At 45.8% G+C, this 17,688-nt stretch overlaps 1 protein-coding gene across 1 annotated transcript; it reads right to left on the bottom strand.

Annotated features, from left to right (window-relative positions):
• Window positions 1-10,800: 10,800 nt before the first annotated feature.
• KCNE4 (potassium voltage-gated channel subfamily E regulatory subunit 4) lies at window positions 10,801-13,791 on the bottom strand. Its single transcript, XM_025153652.3, has 2 exons — window positions 13,721-13,791; window positions 10,801-13,318 (listed from the first exon to the last, which is right to left on the bottom strand). Exon 2 carries the CDS (start codon window positions 13,290-13,292, stop codon window positions 12,801-12,803), a length of 492 nt encoding a protein of 163 aa, XP_025009420.1. The 5' UTR covers window positions 13,293-13,318; window positions 13,721-13,791; the 3' UTR covers window positions 10,801-12,800.
• Between the last annotated feature and the right edge of the window lie 3,897 nt (window positions 13,792-17,688).

Genomic DNA, 17,688 nt, shown 5'->3' with positions numbered 1-17,688 from the left:
ATCTCCTTGGCCTTCCTCGTTTGACCCTCCCTAAGCAGCTCACGAGATGGAAGGCACGTATTCCTGATACATAGCAGGCATCTACAGACAAATGTCCCTAAAGGTCGACAGGCCTGGGAACCCACAAAGCTCATGTTAAATGGAGATGTTTTCACCGAGGATTCCACGCTACACCTCACCACACTTATTTATTCCTTGATCAGAAGAGCCTGACTGCTTTCTTACTGCAACAGGGTATCCCAGTCCACGCAGAGACAGAAAAATTTGCAAGCGTAGAGTACAGAAAAGAACCCAAACATACCTTCCAATCATGGAAGCTGAAAATGTTGAAAACGTTTAAAATTGTCCTTCAACTAGTAATGCACCTGGAAGTGACTTGTCCAGTGGGGTCTGTCATTTTCATCAGGCAGGAACATTAGGTACACAGTGCTAATGTGTACTTAATGTTCACTAACACATTTAGTGAACATTCACACTTCTACAGTGCCATAGGATCAGTGCCCCCAGCAGCTCAAGCAGCGAATCCCCTGCTTTTGTGCACTCCATCAATGAGAATGTCTTCAGTACAGGCTGCTGCTTTTCTCTTGCCTGTATTCATTTACAGAGGAACCCTGGAACTAACTATCCTGCTTCCCACATCCTCTCTGTCAACCAGCAAGCAAAGTAAGCCACGCATTTGTTTACGGATGCAAAGCCATTATGCTACATGTTTCCCTTTGAACATCAGTACCTCCTCACACGCACAGGAATGAGATTCCAAGGCTGGGCATCAACCTGCCACACATCTGAGGTAGCAAATAGTAAACATCAATTACCAGGTGAAATTCAGGAAGCAACCATGTGCAACGCTGAGAATGATTAGACACCTGCTACTTCCACCAAGGTTAAAACGCTGTAATAGCTCCCTCTAAGACATTCATATGCAAAGTACCCAAACAGAAGAGTTCTGGGACATCTCAGAAGCTCAATGAAGAGTTTCACTTTGCCTTGGTGTCTCGTACAGACCTGTTACTGTATGCAGTAGAAATAAAATGGTTTTAATCCTGACATGTAGAGATGACCTCTGATCCTTCTTACCTGAGCAGGACAGAGCAGAGGGCTACTTGTTTAAACTGGAGCCCCCATTTGGCTCTGGTTCCACTGCCCAATAAAAACAGGTCTATAAGGGGAGTGAGCAAAATGGCATAGGCCGTGGTATGCAATCTCTCTCTCCCAAACTGGTCCAGCAGCCTAAGTTTAATGGTTGATGTTTCATAGGATTTTCCCTGACATTCTGTCCACTGCAGCTTCCTCAGTACTAGCAGCTACCAAGAAAAGGACAAAAATATTCTCATCAAAACTCCTAGATCCATTTCTAGTTAAGGGTGCCATAAAAGAACAATTCGTTTATAAATCAGATGGAAAAACCCAAAGAACAGTTTAAAGAGAGATGGATTTCTTCTTAGAAAAATAAATGTCAGCCCAGCTCCACCTTCTCTTCTATACACAGGACAGACCGAAAAGACCAGAGAAGGTCACATGGCTCTTTCTGTCTCTTGAGCTGAACACATCCCTTTATGCTTGTACTGGAAAGTCGTACAGATAGCAGCACCTTTAACAAGCACAGTGAAGCAGTGAGTGAGATTGGGATCCAGTTATTGTCTGCACTCTGTTTTTAAATACTGATAGATTTGCCAAACGAACAAGACCTGCCTGCAGCCCACTGACGGTACGACCCATTCACCCAAGTCGCATCCCAGATTACTTTGTCCCATCAGTCTGATTACCACATCTGCTCTCCCACCCAGTGGGCTCTGTAAGTTAAGAGATGTGGGTTTGTACCCCTTCCTGTAGGAGCAAGCAAATGAGCTCCCACCTCGACAGAGTCATGACAGCAACTGCTCTTAGTCAAAAAGGTGATTTACAAAGTTTAAATAAGTTACCATTCTTTCACCAAATAACAACCAAAATGGCTTTGACTCGAAACACAGTTGTTTCAAAAAAACTTTTCTTCTCATAAATGGCAAAAGAAGAGAGAGGATAGGATATTTAATTTCCTGATTAGATCAAAGAAGCAAGGAACGTGGGCTGATTTTATTCAAGTCCTGAAGGAATCCATATTTCATATCAGATGAGATATGCCTGGCTGCCACTGTTCAGAGTAGCCAAATCTCAGAGCATCTTGATATTGCTGTGCAATTTTATCACAATAACAGTCACTGGAATAGGAATTGAAATCCAGTATATTCTTGCTTATGTGTATTTGCTAACCACAGAGCTAGAGAATATTTCTCAGTTTTTGTTCTCTGGCTCAGGAGAAACATAATTTGTACTGTAAGGACATAGGTCCAAAGGGAGCTATGCACTGCCCTTTCTTCCTAAGACAATCCAAAGCACTGGTAATTCAGTGGGACTGGGTTATCCAGCTCCACCCAGCTACAGACTGGAACTGATTCAGGGATTCCCAGTTTCAGTCTCTGACTGAAGTAAAAGGGAACAATGTCTGTCAAGACAAAAATGAATCCCAAGAGTAACTAGTTACAGAAATTGACCTGAATTCATAAATAGTTTCAGGATGACCCAAATACCATTTTCCCAACCTTATTAATCACCAGGTTTGTTGTTTTTTGTTTTTTTTCCCTAATTTTTAAGGCCGGTTGGGTCATTTGGGGCACTTCACTGTGCACATTAAATATCAGCAAAGAAAGAGTTGTTCTATTTTTATACAGCCTGGGCAGAAAGGAACTCACTTTGGGATTCATTACTCCACACTTCTAAAGCTGTACTTCGGTTTTCTAGAGTGACCATCATGGCAAGATTATCACTGTAAATAACACAGCAGACTAAATGACCTCAGTCATCCTCAAGAATGACATTCTCCTAAATTAAAGGTCACAAAATGCCTGACAGAGTTGCCCTTTTTCTAAGTCACTGGAAATATCAAAACTCCTGAGAATAGAGGATGACATGGTATCACCTTCAGACACAAAGCAAAATGAAAGGACGCCTAATTAGAGGATCACAAATATCACACAAGACAGAGTTGAAGCAGACCTCAGTCTGTGGGAAAGAACAGCTTTCAGTTGCCACGTGCTGGAGGTCATGGCTGTGCTCAGCACCACAAACCAGCTGTATCCCTCCTCCATGAACATGGACATAGCCACCAGACAGTACAACCTGGGTAACACTGGGGCACACGTGCTAAGCTTCTCCTAAACTTTGTTTTCTATCCTACAAAAGAAGCTTTGTAAAGTACAAGATATAGAAATGACAAAATACACACTGAATAAACTCAGCACATCTTTCACTGGTCTTTTCAGAGCCGGAAGGCAAATATTAGCAGTTAAATAGGCCTTGACAAGCCTAGCAACTGGAGACGTTACTCAAACTGGGGATATGTAATTAAGCAATAAAGTGCACCATGCTATGATTGCTAAGGAGTAATAACATGCCTCAGGGGGTGTTAAAAAGCATAAAGCTGTGAGCAGTGGCATCTGAGAGTTGCAGTTATGAAGCAAATCACAAGTTTATCACTCACGTTGTGGGCCCAGAGGCTAAGGGCCTGCCCAGTGAGCATCCTCTACCCTAGCCCAGACCTTCCCCTCAGCCCATGAGGAGGCCACCACCACCACCACCATCGCCACCACCACATATGGCCACTCCAGATGTGAAAGGCCTGGGTGGAGCCCTTTGGCTGCCCTGGGCTCACATTTTAGCAAAGCAGCCCCCACAATGAAACTTCTCTCAGAGCAGCAAGCCTTCAGTTGCAGGCTCCAATTATCACTTTATGTTTTTTATCACCTTGCAGTTTATTCTGGGAGTCTATTGGCATAACTAACAGAATTTTAGAACTTCCAGTTGCTCCATACTTGTTAACAAGGCACCAAGGGGACTGCAAGGAAAATATGGTGTGAGAGCAACCGCGAGGCCAGGACGTCTGCCCTATTTCTGCAGTGGTTAGGTTTCAGTCCCCAGCAGATCCATCCTCACTGGGCTGGGAGCCTCACTGAGGTGCCTGAAAGCTCTCTGACTGCTCCATATGGGGAAGGGACACGGTGTTGGTGTGACACTGCTGTGGTTGTACCCAACTTTGGGGGACACGTGTGACTGAAGGCAAGGAAAGGCCTTTGAGAGAGGAAATGCAAGTATCTAAGGGTCGTACCATGCTGCAGGGTAGATGTAGTACTTAGATATGTAGTTTAGTGGGCAGTACTGGTGGTAGGTAGATGGTTGTACTAGATGATCTCAGAGGTCTTTTACAACCTTAACAATTTTATGATTCTAAGGACTGTGTGGACAAAGATGACCTACCCTAACAAAGACGTCAGCTTCTATTTCAAGCACTTAGCCAAGCAAAATGCTTCCTAAACGAGCAAGCTGTGTCATTACAGCTCAGCATCCCTGTTTCAACTTCTCTGTATTTTAACATGCAGGTCCACCAACTGCATGGGGAAAAAGTGAACTTCAGGCAATCTTCAAAGTCATGGGAGCAGCGACAGCAACTGCACTTGCAAAATAATCCAGTTCCTGCATACCTAACCTCACAACACTTAGGGTATATGTGAACTCATTATTTCTACACAAAAAATATCACTGGTGGCAAATCTTGTGGAAAGATTGGGAGATGAGGGAAAAAAAGCCAGTAGTTAGCTGATGTTGGAGCACAGTACTGTTTTCACTGTCGTGCTGGCTGCTTGTAACCCAGTCTTTCCCTAAGGCTTTATTGCACAGCCATTTTTATGGACCGGGGTTTAAATGGAACAGTTTGGCCTTCCAATGTAACAATAGCTTACGTGCAAGGCTCCTTAAAAGCACGGGTCCCTGGAGAGGAACATGAAGATGTCTACATGAATGCGTTGGCCCTGGCCTGAAACAGCGGAGCAGATTTGTGTAAGACCAAAGAGAGGAGTTAATCATTTTCCAGGCAGTGTTTCAAATTGGATCACTAGGGATATCTGTGAGGATTCCAAAAGAAATGTTCCTGACTGCCATTAATGTGCTCCCAGTGACGTATGACACACACACAGACCAGCAGCTAGTCTGGAAAAAAATCAGCTTGTGTGCAAAGGTGCACTTAGAGTAAATGACATCGCCAGGGACCCATTAATTCCCAGGACAAATAATGACTCCCACTGCCATTCCTCCTGTGCCCAGCAAAGGGGCACAGAGCTGGATGTGGGGCATGTGTGCAGCCCGGCTTCCATCCCCGAAAGCACCAAGGGGCCGCGCTCTGTTTCCATAACACTTTTTACATGCTTACTTTATGGGTCTCTCGATGACAATCTAAATCCTGCCTGTTCTTCAATAAGCCATTAATCTTCCAGATAGAGTTCAGGGAAGTTACTGTGTAGCAATAAAGTGCGTGTTTCCAGAGCCCGGAGGGAACAACAAAAAAAGTGAAAGGGAGTGACATTGCTTTTAAAAGAACTTCCTGGCTTGTGGGGTCTAAGGGGCACGCAGGGTAATCTGCCCCAAATCCTACCTGGAGCCTGCCCCGTCCTTCCCTCACTGAGCCCTGACGCTGCTATGCAGGCAGTGTTCTTAAGAACAGGGTCCATCAAATGCCACCTCATTGTCTTTGAACCACTTCCTTGCAGCATGCTGAGGGTGCAAAGCCCACCAATGCCCCGTGCCCCTCGGCTGCTCCTGTCCTGGGTTTGCATTTCAACTGGTGGCCCACAGTGCACATTCAATCTGGCACAGTCCTCAGCAGAATAACAGGGGAAAGCTCACTGTTGACCTAGACTTCAATACAAGGACAAAAGATGTGGTACTTTTACTCCAAATCCCTGGGTCTGTGGTCCTTCCTTGGCACACGTGTATCTCACAGATATTCCTAGACAGGACACTTCTAATCCCCAGTGTTTAATCTGCCCATTCCATATGAACATTACATTCTTGTTTTTACTAATAGCTCTTCACAAGACAAACCACATTTCACTGAGGAGAAGCTTTGGAAAAAAAAATATTTTCCTTCCCAAATGAAATCCTGTGATATTTTGAAGGTCCTTCTTGAGTCTTAATACAACAGTAATACATAAAAAAGCATGCAAGTATCAACCAAACACTGAACGTAGCCCCTACAGCTCACCTGAAGCAGCAGACCTTGAGCAGCCAGATAGAAGGCAGTGTTTTTGTGTGCCACTGCAGCACAACGACCACTGGTGACACTGAGCTCTGTCAGCAGCCATTTCCATCTCACCAGCAATGAATCCCACCAGTGGTTAAGTTGCACAGTCCTTTTCATCCAGTCTTTCATTCACGTTGGTTTTTTTAGCAGCTTAATGAAAATAAGACAAAAAATTTACAGTGAGAATCTCTCTGAGGTACCCATCTTGGCCAAGGAGCAGCTATTTAGATGTGGCTGAAGTTAATTCTGTTTAACACCCATCAGCTAGACCCCATGAGAGGGAACGTGACAGAGCCTTTAGTGCAGGCATGATGAGCAGTTCCTCGTAAGTATGGGTAGGTGCCATCAATGCATCACCCGTGAGCTTCACTGTCATCTCTTAGATAACTCACCCATTTATCCAAAGTCAACAGCAACATAAAGGGCATTATCAGCATCCTTTGGTTCAAAATGCTATGCAGCTGCCAAAAATTAACACACACACAGAGGATATGTGCACAGACCCCACAGCGCTCTCCTGCAGCACTGCGTGTGGAAAACCACTTCTGAAGAAGTGTTGCAGTGGTGCCTGGGCTTTCAGCAGCCACAGCTCTGCTCCCTGCTGCCAGAGTGTCAGGAGTGTCTCCTGCTTCCCTGTGCAGATGGAGCACTCTGCCTGTAGGCTGGAAAGCAACTGGTGACACTGGTTGGTCTGCTGCTGCTATTGACTTGGAAACAGCAGTGAGGCACTTTGTAGCAGGAAGGAAAAGGGTGAGGTGATGCTCCTCTAAGGCCTTGACAGAGAAACCAGTGGGGATTGGCTACAACTGACAGGTAATGTATGTGCTGCACCAAAGCAGTCTGTTGCTCGCTGCTCCTCCCTTCCCTTTTACAGGAAGCCTGGCTTCACCACATCACCACGTTCTGGAGAGAGGGAAGGGGGGTATCCATCCTGAGAGGCACGCAGGTTACGTTTCTTCCTGCAGAGAAGGAAAGGTTGGTTTTCTGTTATTCTCTAAGATGGAATTCACAATTCCTTGCAGACACTGCACATCTCACATCCTCCTGCCTGCTCTCACATTATCACTGCTGGGATGAGACACAGCTGTACAAGGGAGGGCTGGGCTGGGGACCAGCTCTGCACTGGGAGGTAAGCAGCAGGATGGAGGCATCGGCTGCCAGCGCTGCTGGGCACCAGAGCTCACACCACAGGAAGCTCTTCATGTTCTGGGGTTCCTTCTCCAAGCACAAAGAGTAACAGCTCATCTGTTTTGTCTCGCTTTCTGTCAGAGCTCAGCACCCGGAGGTTCGCAACACAGTTCTTCTCACATCCACCATAGGCAGCGGAGATGGGCTATTCCTTAAAGTTTATAAAGGAGAATCTCAGCCAAAGCGAGTAATTTTCCAGAGTATCAGAGAGAACGTGGAGCAGGGGAGGGACCAAGGCAGCCCTGGGGCTGCTGCTGAGCCGGGAGATCCGGCGGGATGAGCTGTGCTCTTCCAGACAGCCACAAATGTTAGCAAGTGTCATTTGTTGCCTGTGGTTGCTTTGGCATCTCATAGCATCAAGGAGGGTAAAAAAGGGTCACTGTTCCTATGTGGGTAGATTTCTTTATTTATGCTGTACCTTCCACCTGAGAATTGCAAGCGTTTCATGTCTGCCAAGGATACATCATATTCTCACAGCCAGGAGTGTAAGCAGCAGCATCTGATAAATCAGTGAAGCACGAGACAATTAAACAGATCACCCAGGAAGAGAGATGGGAACACAGATTGTGGTACACTGATCAACAGCCTTTACTATCCTTCTCTTAGTCACTTATTGCGACAGCAAAAAGCCTCAGTCTACCCTGGCATCATATAAACCAAATCTCTGCCCAAGGCCAAACTAAACCAAAAAAAACCTCTGAAAACCTCCGGTCCTCACTGATTTTGTATAATTTTCCATTTTTTCCCTTGTTGAAATGGATGCAGAAGTGTCAGTATAATAAGAAAAAGGCTCATTGTAGCTATTTTTGGCTGCATGCAGAAGGAACTGTGGAGACGTGTGAAAATTGAAAGAATATGAAAGCAAAACAGCAGATGCACAGAGGCAAATACGATCAGTGCATAAAAAAGCAATAGCTTAAACAATTTTATTAATTTTCTATGCCTCTCGGATCGAAAAACTGTATTCTAAATCTAAAATACAACCATGAACTCAGAGAAATATAGTTTTCTCACTAAAACAATAAGGTCCAGAAAGATTATAACCCAAGCACTGCGGGTCCACAGCCACAGGAGAGCTTCAGCACAATCGTATCTGTTGTGATCAAGCACAGTGTTCTTCACCCACTGACCACCTGACAATGCTTATCTGCCACGTGGCAGGGCTCCTTCATCCTTTCTTTGCAAGGTTTTGAAATCCTGAGATGAAAATTTAAGGTGGGTGATTTCATCTTCTCCCAGATGGGATGAATGCCTTAAAAGAGATAGACACTCGTGTTTGGGGACTTGTGTGCTCCCTGCCCTTGAGGGATACACCTATCCTCACCCAACACCAGTCACTGAGGACTTAGAAATGGCAGTAATGGCTCACCTGTTCCTTTCTAACCCTTAGAGAGTCAATTTGATTATTTGGGTGGGTGTGGGGACACGTATGAAAAAAGAGACGGATCCAGGGGAACCCACAGTGAGAGGGCCAAGCTGGGGAGAGAGGTTTGGTGTTGAGTTGAAGCACATGGGGCTCCTGGCCTCACTTACCCCTATCTGGGAAGGTGGAGTCCTTCATCTTCGTTAGCCTCCCCTCCCTGGCTAGCTCTTCTCCTGGAATAGAGTGTGCAGCCCTGGGAGATTTCTTCATTTCCACTTCAATTATTCAGCAGGTTCGAGCTGTTGAATGAGTAACCCACCTGTATGCAATCCACTGGCAGAGTTTTCAGGCTGTGAATCAGCCAGGTGCTACCACAGACCCCAGACTGATCATCTTGAGAGCTGGTGGTTATATTTACAGCAGGTCCTGGAGCTACACGTGCCACATGTGGCCAACATTGCCCGTTCTATCAAAGGAGATATGTGTTAGTAATTCCAACAAATGTATGAGGTATAGCACTGCCAGGAGGTGGGAGCCCAATTGCTGTGTTCTTTCAAGACAGAGTGCATCTGTAAAAATAAAAACTTCTGCATTCAGTTCAGTTACAATCAATTATCACAGTTTTCAAAACTAGATCTGTTAGCTGTGAATCTGATTTAACTTACTGAAGCACATTGGAAACATTCTCCATAGCAGTCAAAAGGATTTTGAACTGTGCTTTATGGAAGCAATTTACCTCCATCTATCCATAGCTTTCCAAGGCGAGCAACATCTCTTCTAGTTTAGAAAAACAACTGTTTGTAGTCCTGGGGCAGCAGCCTGTCTTCAAGGCATCGTGGCAGCCTGATCTGGAGGGTGGCAACCCTGTTCACAGCAGGGCACTGGAGCCAGATAATCTTTAAGGTCCCTTCCAACCCAAGCCAATCAATGATCATTGCTTTCAGTTGCACACGCGTTTAAAGCCAAAATATGTTTTAGCTGCTCTTTTTTTCACCCCTAGTACTATTTAAATACTAATTTGGACAAAGAGAACTGCCCTACTAAATGGATGTGCGCCAGATTATCATGCATACCCTCTGAGCCCAACAGGCCAAGAGAGCTCCACAGCTGTCCACAAGAAGGTGGCCACAGTTTCATGCTTATCAGCTCACTTTAGAGCCCAGAGCACAGCATTTCCCTTTATAGCAGCTCAGTCTAACACGAGAGACTGTTGGAATAAGATAGCTTTTCGATCCGCAAGGCAGAGCTGTAACTTACATCTTGTTCTGTTTTTCCTTCTTATCGCCAGCGTTGTCAGGAGCCTCTTGATTCATTATTGTGGCAGTGGAAACACTGAGGCAGCACCATGGGTGCGTGTGGAAGATGCAGCATTACTGACCCGCTCTTCCAGGACACTGCGGGTGTCCCAGGAGATTACTCTGCTGCTTACATAGCTGCTGGGCAGCTCTGGGTCCACAGAACAAGCCATGGAGTTATTTAAGAGGGAGGGAGTGAAGAGAACAGAGCACAAGGGAACAGGTTTTGTGGGAAAGCAAACAGACATAACCTTACACAACCTGATTTTTGAAGCAATCTAGAATTACCCGCATGCAAGTAGGTCCCAGCCAGCGCCCGTGACCCCGCGCATACCGTCACAGCTTGAAGGAGCTGCGGAAGTGCAAAGTTGCCTCTGAACACTTCCTCCCTCCATTGGGAGCCAGAACCCTGCAGCCTCCCGTCCCTGCTGCTGGAAACGACAGCGCAGCAACGAGACCCGGGGTCACACACAGCCTGTAACAAAGCCAGCTACGTACCATGGCCAAGCGCTGGAAATCCAGTGGGAACCTGTGTCAGATACTTGCACTAACCTCAACCCTAGCCCACGCGATTTGCTGCAGCGCACACTTAAAACAAAACCCCGCAACACAGGCTGGTGGCAAAGAAAAAAGCTCTCACAGCAACTTGTCCCTGCAGGAAGACTCGGCAGCAGCAGGAGCACGGGGTGGGCCCAGCACACGGCCCAGGTGCAAACGGCCTGCGGTGCTGCAGCACTGCTGCACACATGGGTCCTCCCAGAGGGGCTGAGGAAAAGCTCCCGTAGCCACTCTGCTTGGCCCCGTTCCTTGAAATCTATATGAGATAGTGAACAAACACGGCAACATTTCCAGAAAATGTGTTTCTTTATTTAAATAAAAACGAGTGCCAGTAGAAACAATAAACTTTAAATACGTGAGACAACTATATACAACTCAACGTCAGGAATTATATACATCAGGTTTTTACAGATACAAATACATTTGTACTGAAGTAGAAGGACGAAGGAGAAAGCAATGGAAAATGTGACAACTCACGCATGTCAGTCTCGTTTGGAAAGTTTCAGGATTCAAGTGATTCCAGGCAAAGTGCCAAACTGAATTTGGCTTCTTTCAAACTTAAAACAACCCCTTTTGGAGGAAATCTACCCAAAAGCTTTATATGGTCTGATCCAAAGTTCACTGAAGTCAATGGAAAAACTCCCGCTGCCTTCAGGCTGAAATGGAGCGGGACCCCTCGGAGCACAGCGTCGTGCCGCTGCCTGCGGCACCTCCGGGCTGCAGCACCGCCGCCCCAGCCCTGCATCCTGCTCTGCTCTGCTCCAGACAGCAGCAGCCCCCCGAGCCCGGCTCCTTCCCGCTGTTCTGCACTCCTATTTCTCAAGCTGTCCCTCAAACTCTAATGCCAGTGGATACATCGCAGAGCTACTTTAACACGGGAAATATGTGGAGATGTTTCGCAAGCGTTTTGCTGTGCAATGCTGAAGGCTCAGGCTCTGTAAGCCCTCATGCTTCAGGACTATTCTAGCCATTGTAATAAGTTACTATAAAATATAAGGTACGATTGAAATAATCACACATTGCCACAACATCAACATTACTCCTTTTAACAGTGCAACGATTTAGTAACTATGTTCATGAGCATTTGAAAAACCACAGTACTATTAAATTAGAGGGGGGCTGTTCATGGTGGTTTTAAAAGCTAGTTACTAATGCCTAATGCATGCACTACATGCGAGCTAGAAAAAAAGCAAAGACGCAAAGCAACATTTATCTACACTGGCTTAAATAGGGCAGAAAGGCCGGATTATGTAGTGATGTAAAAGGATACAGTTTTACTGGACTCAAATGGAGAATATGACTCCAGCAGAGAAGCACTTCTCGTGCCTGTTACCTGAAGTCAGTAGGGCTCTGCTGGTGACTTCAGCGAGGCCAGGATCTCACCTTTGCTAGGTGAAATTCATTCCGAGTTCCACCCATTTTCAAGGGGTGTAACAGAGCAGCATTTGTTCAAGCCTTCCTAGATCTTGCACCTTGTAACAAAGATCTTTCAGGTGCTTTTTTTAACTTACGGATCTTTGTTTTTAGTGACCAAATATACACGTCATTGAAGAATACAAAAGCAAAACCCGAGACCACTGTTCCTACTGTTAGTTCAGTCAAAGGCTGGATTGCAGCAGCAGTTGGCACACCTGACCCAGCCAGCACAGGTACAACTTCAGCAAAGACTAATGTAGCAACACAGATCTGAATCCATCTGTACAAACCTCCTGGAAATATAGGGCCTCCTTTTGCTTTCTGTTCCCATCTTTCATTCTCTCTGTGCCTAAGGTCAGTCTCCAGCCATGCTGCAATCTCCCTCCAACACCATCATCCACGAAGGTTTGGCCTTTGAGGTCTCACTGAGCAAATCTGCTGTTGGCTGTAGTTTGTTATAAGAAAAAACACAGTGGAAGTACTTCTAGTCTATCACAGCTTTGTGTGAATGAGCATCACCCATCAGCTTTAACAGCCAGGTTCTTGTGCTATCTGCAGCATCCTGCAACACGCAGAGATATGCCAGTAATAGTTACCTCATTAGAAAACACATATATATTCTCCTTGTTCTTAGCTCTTATGGTGAGAAATAATAACGGCAAAAATAAAATGAAGCATCCCAGTTACGTGCAAGTTAGGTGTTGGAGCTTGGTACCCCCGCTTCCTTGTGCTGCCAGTTCTCAGGAATATCGTGGGCCCCAGGGCACAGATGCTGGTGGAAAGTCTGCAGGAGAGCAGGAAGGTAGAACCACAAGTCATCAGTGGGAGCTCTGCTCATGCTCTGGCTGCACCCAGGGGAGCCCGGCAGGTGCTAGGAGTTCTTGTGGATGTTCTCCACGGAGCCCTCGCTGCTCTCATTGAGGAGTGTTTCTGACACTTCCCCCAGCTCAGCGTCCAGCACCTCCTCCTGGATGGTGAAGTGCACGTCTGGGGAGGAGGATTCTGAGCTGACGCTGCTGCCTTCCATCGAGCAGATGGCACAGGACAGGGACGGCACCATGCTCTCCTGCAGCATGTTCAGCATCATGGGGATCTGGACAGACTTCAGCCCTGATACGGTCGGTAGAGGCTTCACAGCTTCTCCCCATTCTCTCTCCTCATCTTTGTAGAGCAGAAGCAAATTGGATGTCTTCTCTTTCCTTTTAGATTTCATGTAGCCCAGCATGATCCCTACCAGGAAGATCCCATAGAAAGACATGACGATCAGGATGTAAAAATACTCATTGCCGTTGTTCTTCTCTGTGCTGCGGGACTCAGCGTTCAGCATGGCTTGGGTGATGTTTGCATGGTCCATCTTCAGCATGGAAACTGTACTACCACAGCTAAAGCCTGGGGGAGAATTGGTGTGGAGACAAAGATCAAACCTCAGATCAAAGATATAAGGGAACACCTACAGGGATATATCCCCAAGTTATTCCTTATTACTTGTAACTGTAGGCTCACGGGGCACATCTGATGGAAGCTCGCTGTCTGCCATGCCTCTGCAATCGTATTGTAACTGAATGCACTGTTACCCAGACACAGAGAACATTAGAGGAAAAGATACTTAATATTAAATCACAGCGAGTGATATTCTGAAGTACAGAACCCCCAAGCCACGTCAATAAAGAAAGAAAACTACACAGAAATGTGCTGCCAGGCACTTAAACATAGATTTGTGCTATTCGACCACATTTCCAAAAAGGGGGAAAAGCTTCTAAGGAAAAAAAAAAAAATCAAACAGCAACTTACGTCGGTATGCAAATAATTCTTCCCTGTGCAAAGCTCAGGAGACCTTTCCTCTCCCAAACGCCGGGTGCTCTGAAAACTTTCCTCTGCTGCAGTTGGAATAAATAGCCCTCAAGAAATGTTTCATCACGTGTTTTAGAGGCACAGTTTATAATAGTTTTGTGTTGGAGTCAACAGATGAACTTGAAGGATTGCAGTTCAACCCACTGAACTCTTAACAGCTGTGAAAAGAAAAAGATTTGGGAACTCGGATTTTACTCTTTCCTCCCCAGCTCAGCAGTGGCTCCTTCACCTCTGGATTTGCCCCCTTTCACTGCCACCTCAATGGCTACATCTGAGCTGCTGCCCTGGGAGCTGCTCTGCAGCGTGACAAAGCAGCAAGCCATTATCCTGTGCTTGTCATACAATATGGAAAATATGCATTTGGGTTTTTTAGTGGGTTCTGTTAATTACGTGCTGCTATGCAAACAGTATTCTCTGAAGGGATGAGGGAGGAAACTTTGTTTTCTTTGCCCAGGACTGGTGACAAAGCCTCACAAAGTGCGTACAGAGCAAAGCGGAGACTGAGCTCCTGCCCTGACAGCACAAGGAGCAGGGCTGTGGAGAACCAGGCTCTGGGTCAGGGATGAATTTTGGATGGAGGGCTGCCAGCACTGTCACACTTCAGGCGTCAAAGCAACAACGATGGGACTTTGGTTCCTGCCAAGATCAATGGAAAGATGCAGCCTCCTGCAGAGGGCAACTCGGAGCTCAGGTTGCCACGTCCCTTCTCCCTGTGTGCAGAGCTGCACATTCTGCATGCTACTTGTGCTTGAACTGACCAGCACCACAGAGTTAACACGGACTGCAGTGCGATGGAGGCTAACCCCCCTGGGCAGAGGGCTCTGAGTCACACACACTGCGGGCGCTGCAGCCGGTGCTGGGCTGAGTGAGACGCCCTGCGTTCCCCAGAGCGTGAGGATGTGCTGAGTTCCCAGTCATGGGCTCAGTGGCACAGAAGGCTCCGAGACCCCCTACAACACGTAAGCAACAGTATAGGCCATGGGAAGAAGGAGGCCCTGCTTGCACCTTGGGGATTTCACTTCCTTATCCCTTGCCATCCCCATTCTTCACACACAAAACCCAATTAGTCAGGCCCCACATATGTGATGTGAATGTCACCCCTTCTGCAAAGCTTCAAGGATGTTTATGTAACAGGACACTCCACTTCCAGAAAACTGTTGACTGGTGCTGGACTTTCCCAATGGTAGGTCTGGTTTGTTGGACTGGTTTCTTTTCTTTACCGTGCAGCCACTCGTGGATTCTTTGCATAGATGGCAACTTCTTTTTTCAAAACTCTGTCCTCACAGCCCCTCTGAGGTAAAGGCAGACAGGATTAAGCTCTCTTCACATGCAGGAAAAGGCAAGAGAGAGCAGTTAAGCAACATTTAAATGAAGCTAAGAGTTCAAAAGAAGGCAGAACTCTGTTGAAACCAGCATTTTCCATTGTTTCTCTGTACTTCACAAAGAAATGAAAAAAAAAAATTACATTAGCCAAATTCCCTTCTCTGCCCCTTAAAATACAGGATCCACTCTTTAGGATGTTGGCTTTATCTCCCTGCACATTCCCATGTGATAGCTCAGGAGCTGTTGATGTTGGACTAACGTCTGCTGGGATTTCATCTGACAAAGTCTGTCTGCAGCACCAGCTTGCCAAGTCTGGATTCTTCCCCCCCTGTTTCCAACAAATTACTGAGCAGGCAGCAAGAACATACAAACTGGTAGGCTGAGGCTCAACCCGAAGCAAGTCTCTGGACTTTCTGGCTAACTTTGGGAATTTTTATTTCACATCTTTCTCAGTTCCACGAGACAGATACTTTCCCAAACAACACGTTGGCCATTTACCCTCTTGTTCAGCCCCAGAAATTTGGAATTTGAAACATTAAAGACAAGACATCAGATTTTACCAACAGCCTTTCACACGAGACATTCACAAAATAGTGAGAAAACACCCAGGACAGGTGGGACAATGAAATTTCTCTCAGTACTAGGAGAAACACCTTTTTCTGTGCCTACAACACCCCTGCAGGCCACCTCTGAAGCTGCTTCATCCTGAGAACAAGGGGTCCTAGAGCCTGTTTCAATGCCAGTGTTATACACAAGCCATCACCCACCTGAACGTGAGCAGCAGTATGAGTTGCCAAGGCACCAACACCCCATAGCTCCCACAGCAGAGCAGCAGGCCAACCATCTCTTCTGTATGTCCCGTGTTTGCTCCAGGGCTTCAGATTCTTCATGCAGGTGAAGCTCTACACAAGAAGAAATGTGGCACTCAACAGCAGTATTGTCAGGTACATCTATACATCTATGCAGTCCCCTGAAGTCCAGCAGAAAGGTTTAAATTGCACAATTATGCATAGTTACTGCTGAGAACTCTTTGCAACTATATTTACTTTGGCTACCTGATGACAACAACTGTTGTCCATCTGTTAGCCCAAGATACTCAAAAGCATTTTAACTCTAAAAAGACCTAGAAGGAATCCATCAGCCTTCTTATACAGATGGAGAGGAGGGATAGGAAGACACGGGAATAATCATCTGAACAACATAAGTCACTTGTACACTGGTACTGGTACACTGTACTACTATACAGACTGACAGCTTCCTCAGTCTGTATTTCTCAGAAAATACATTTCTTTATCTTAAAAAAAAAAAAAAAGAGAGAGAGAGAGAGACCTGAAGTTGAAAATGGAGGCCTTTTCACTCTGCATTTCTAAATGGCTTTTGTTGCAAATTCCATTACACGTTGCATAATGTAAAACTGTCGATCATGGGAAAATAAACTTGTTTAATTTGAAGTAATTTATTCTTTGGATTTTACAATCTATGTCTTGTTGGAGGTTTTCCTTCTTCCTTTTAGATCCAAATTATTTTTTCCAAAGCTCACAGAATTTCCCTCCAAATTTCTCTCTCAGATCTCTTACGCTTTCAGCATTTGCTTCTCATGCATTCCTCTCCACCGTTTTTGCATCACTCCCCACCCAGGCTATAATATTTAAGAATAAGCCTCGTGGCCTTTGCTCCCACCTTCCAGATTTGCCCTTTGGAAACCATTTGGACTAGTAAAGCAGAGGAACAGTTGGGCACTCCAGTAATGAAAAGGTCACAACATTATTGCCGATGCCAGATTATTTTTCTCAAGGTCTCTGGCTCCTAGAGAGTCTTCCGTGGAAGCAAACTCCGTCACCAAAGGACGCAGAAGTTGAAGCTCAAGGCATCCCATGGGGGAGGAATTCTTCACAGCACGGCTTAAGGGGCAGCACAATGTGAATCTTTTCTCCAAATAAAAATTTGAGGATGGACAGAAAATGGAACAAAGACAGAACCCATTATCAAGACAACTTGAAATGTCCTTGGAGACTCAGATGACTCTCTGCAGGCTACCATGGAAAATAGAAGCCTAACCCTTCATTACGGTCATAATCCATGGTCTGATGCTGCATTTATCTTGCTTTTTCCACTTACTGAGTTAATAAGACTAAAGATACAAGATACAACCATTAGAGAGCCAGTTCCTACGGGAAGCGGAGCCCATTTGGTAAGTCAATGGTATGACTCTAAAGAGTCTTTGAGCATGTGCATTCTCAGAAATAATCATCTGGAGTTCAACAGCATGGAAAGAAAATAGAAACGGGAAGGACAGATGGACTGGCTTTTTCCTCCTGCATGTGGACTTTTATTGGAAGTAATGGCACGGCCTCTGCTCCTTTCAAGTTCCGTGCAACTCAGACTCAATTTTCTGTGAAGTTTATGAGTGTTTTGGAATAAAAGAACAAGTTCAAAAACAGCTAGTCGTGTTCTCTTCCTGAGAGAAGGACATAGCAGCCTGACACAAGCCACACGAGTCCTCAGTAACAAGCCTCCATGCCTCAGTTCACCCACTTGCAAAATGGATTTAATAATACCTACAGATTATATGTGCTGTGAGGGTA

This window comes from Gallus gallus, chromosome 9, assembly GCF_016699485.2.
Source record: "Gallus gallus isolate bGalGal1 chromosome 9, bGalGal1.mat.broiler.GRCg7b, whole genome shotgun sequence".
Taxonomy (NCBI): Eukaryota; Metazoa; Chordata; class Aves; order Galliformes; family Phasianidae; genus Gallus; species Gallus gallus.
This window is presented reverse-complemented; position numbering and strand designations above follow the sequence as displayed.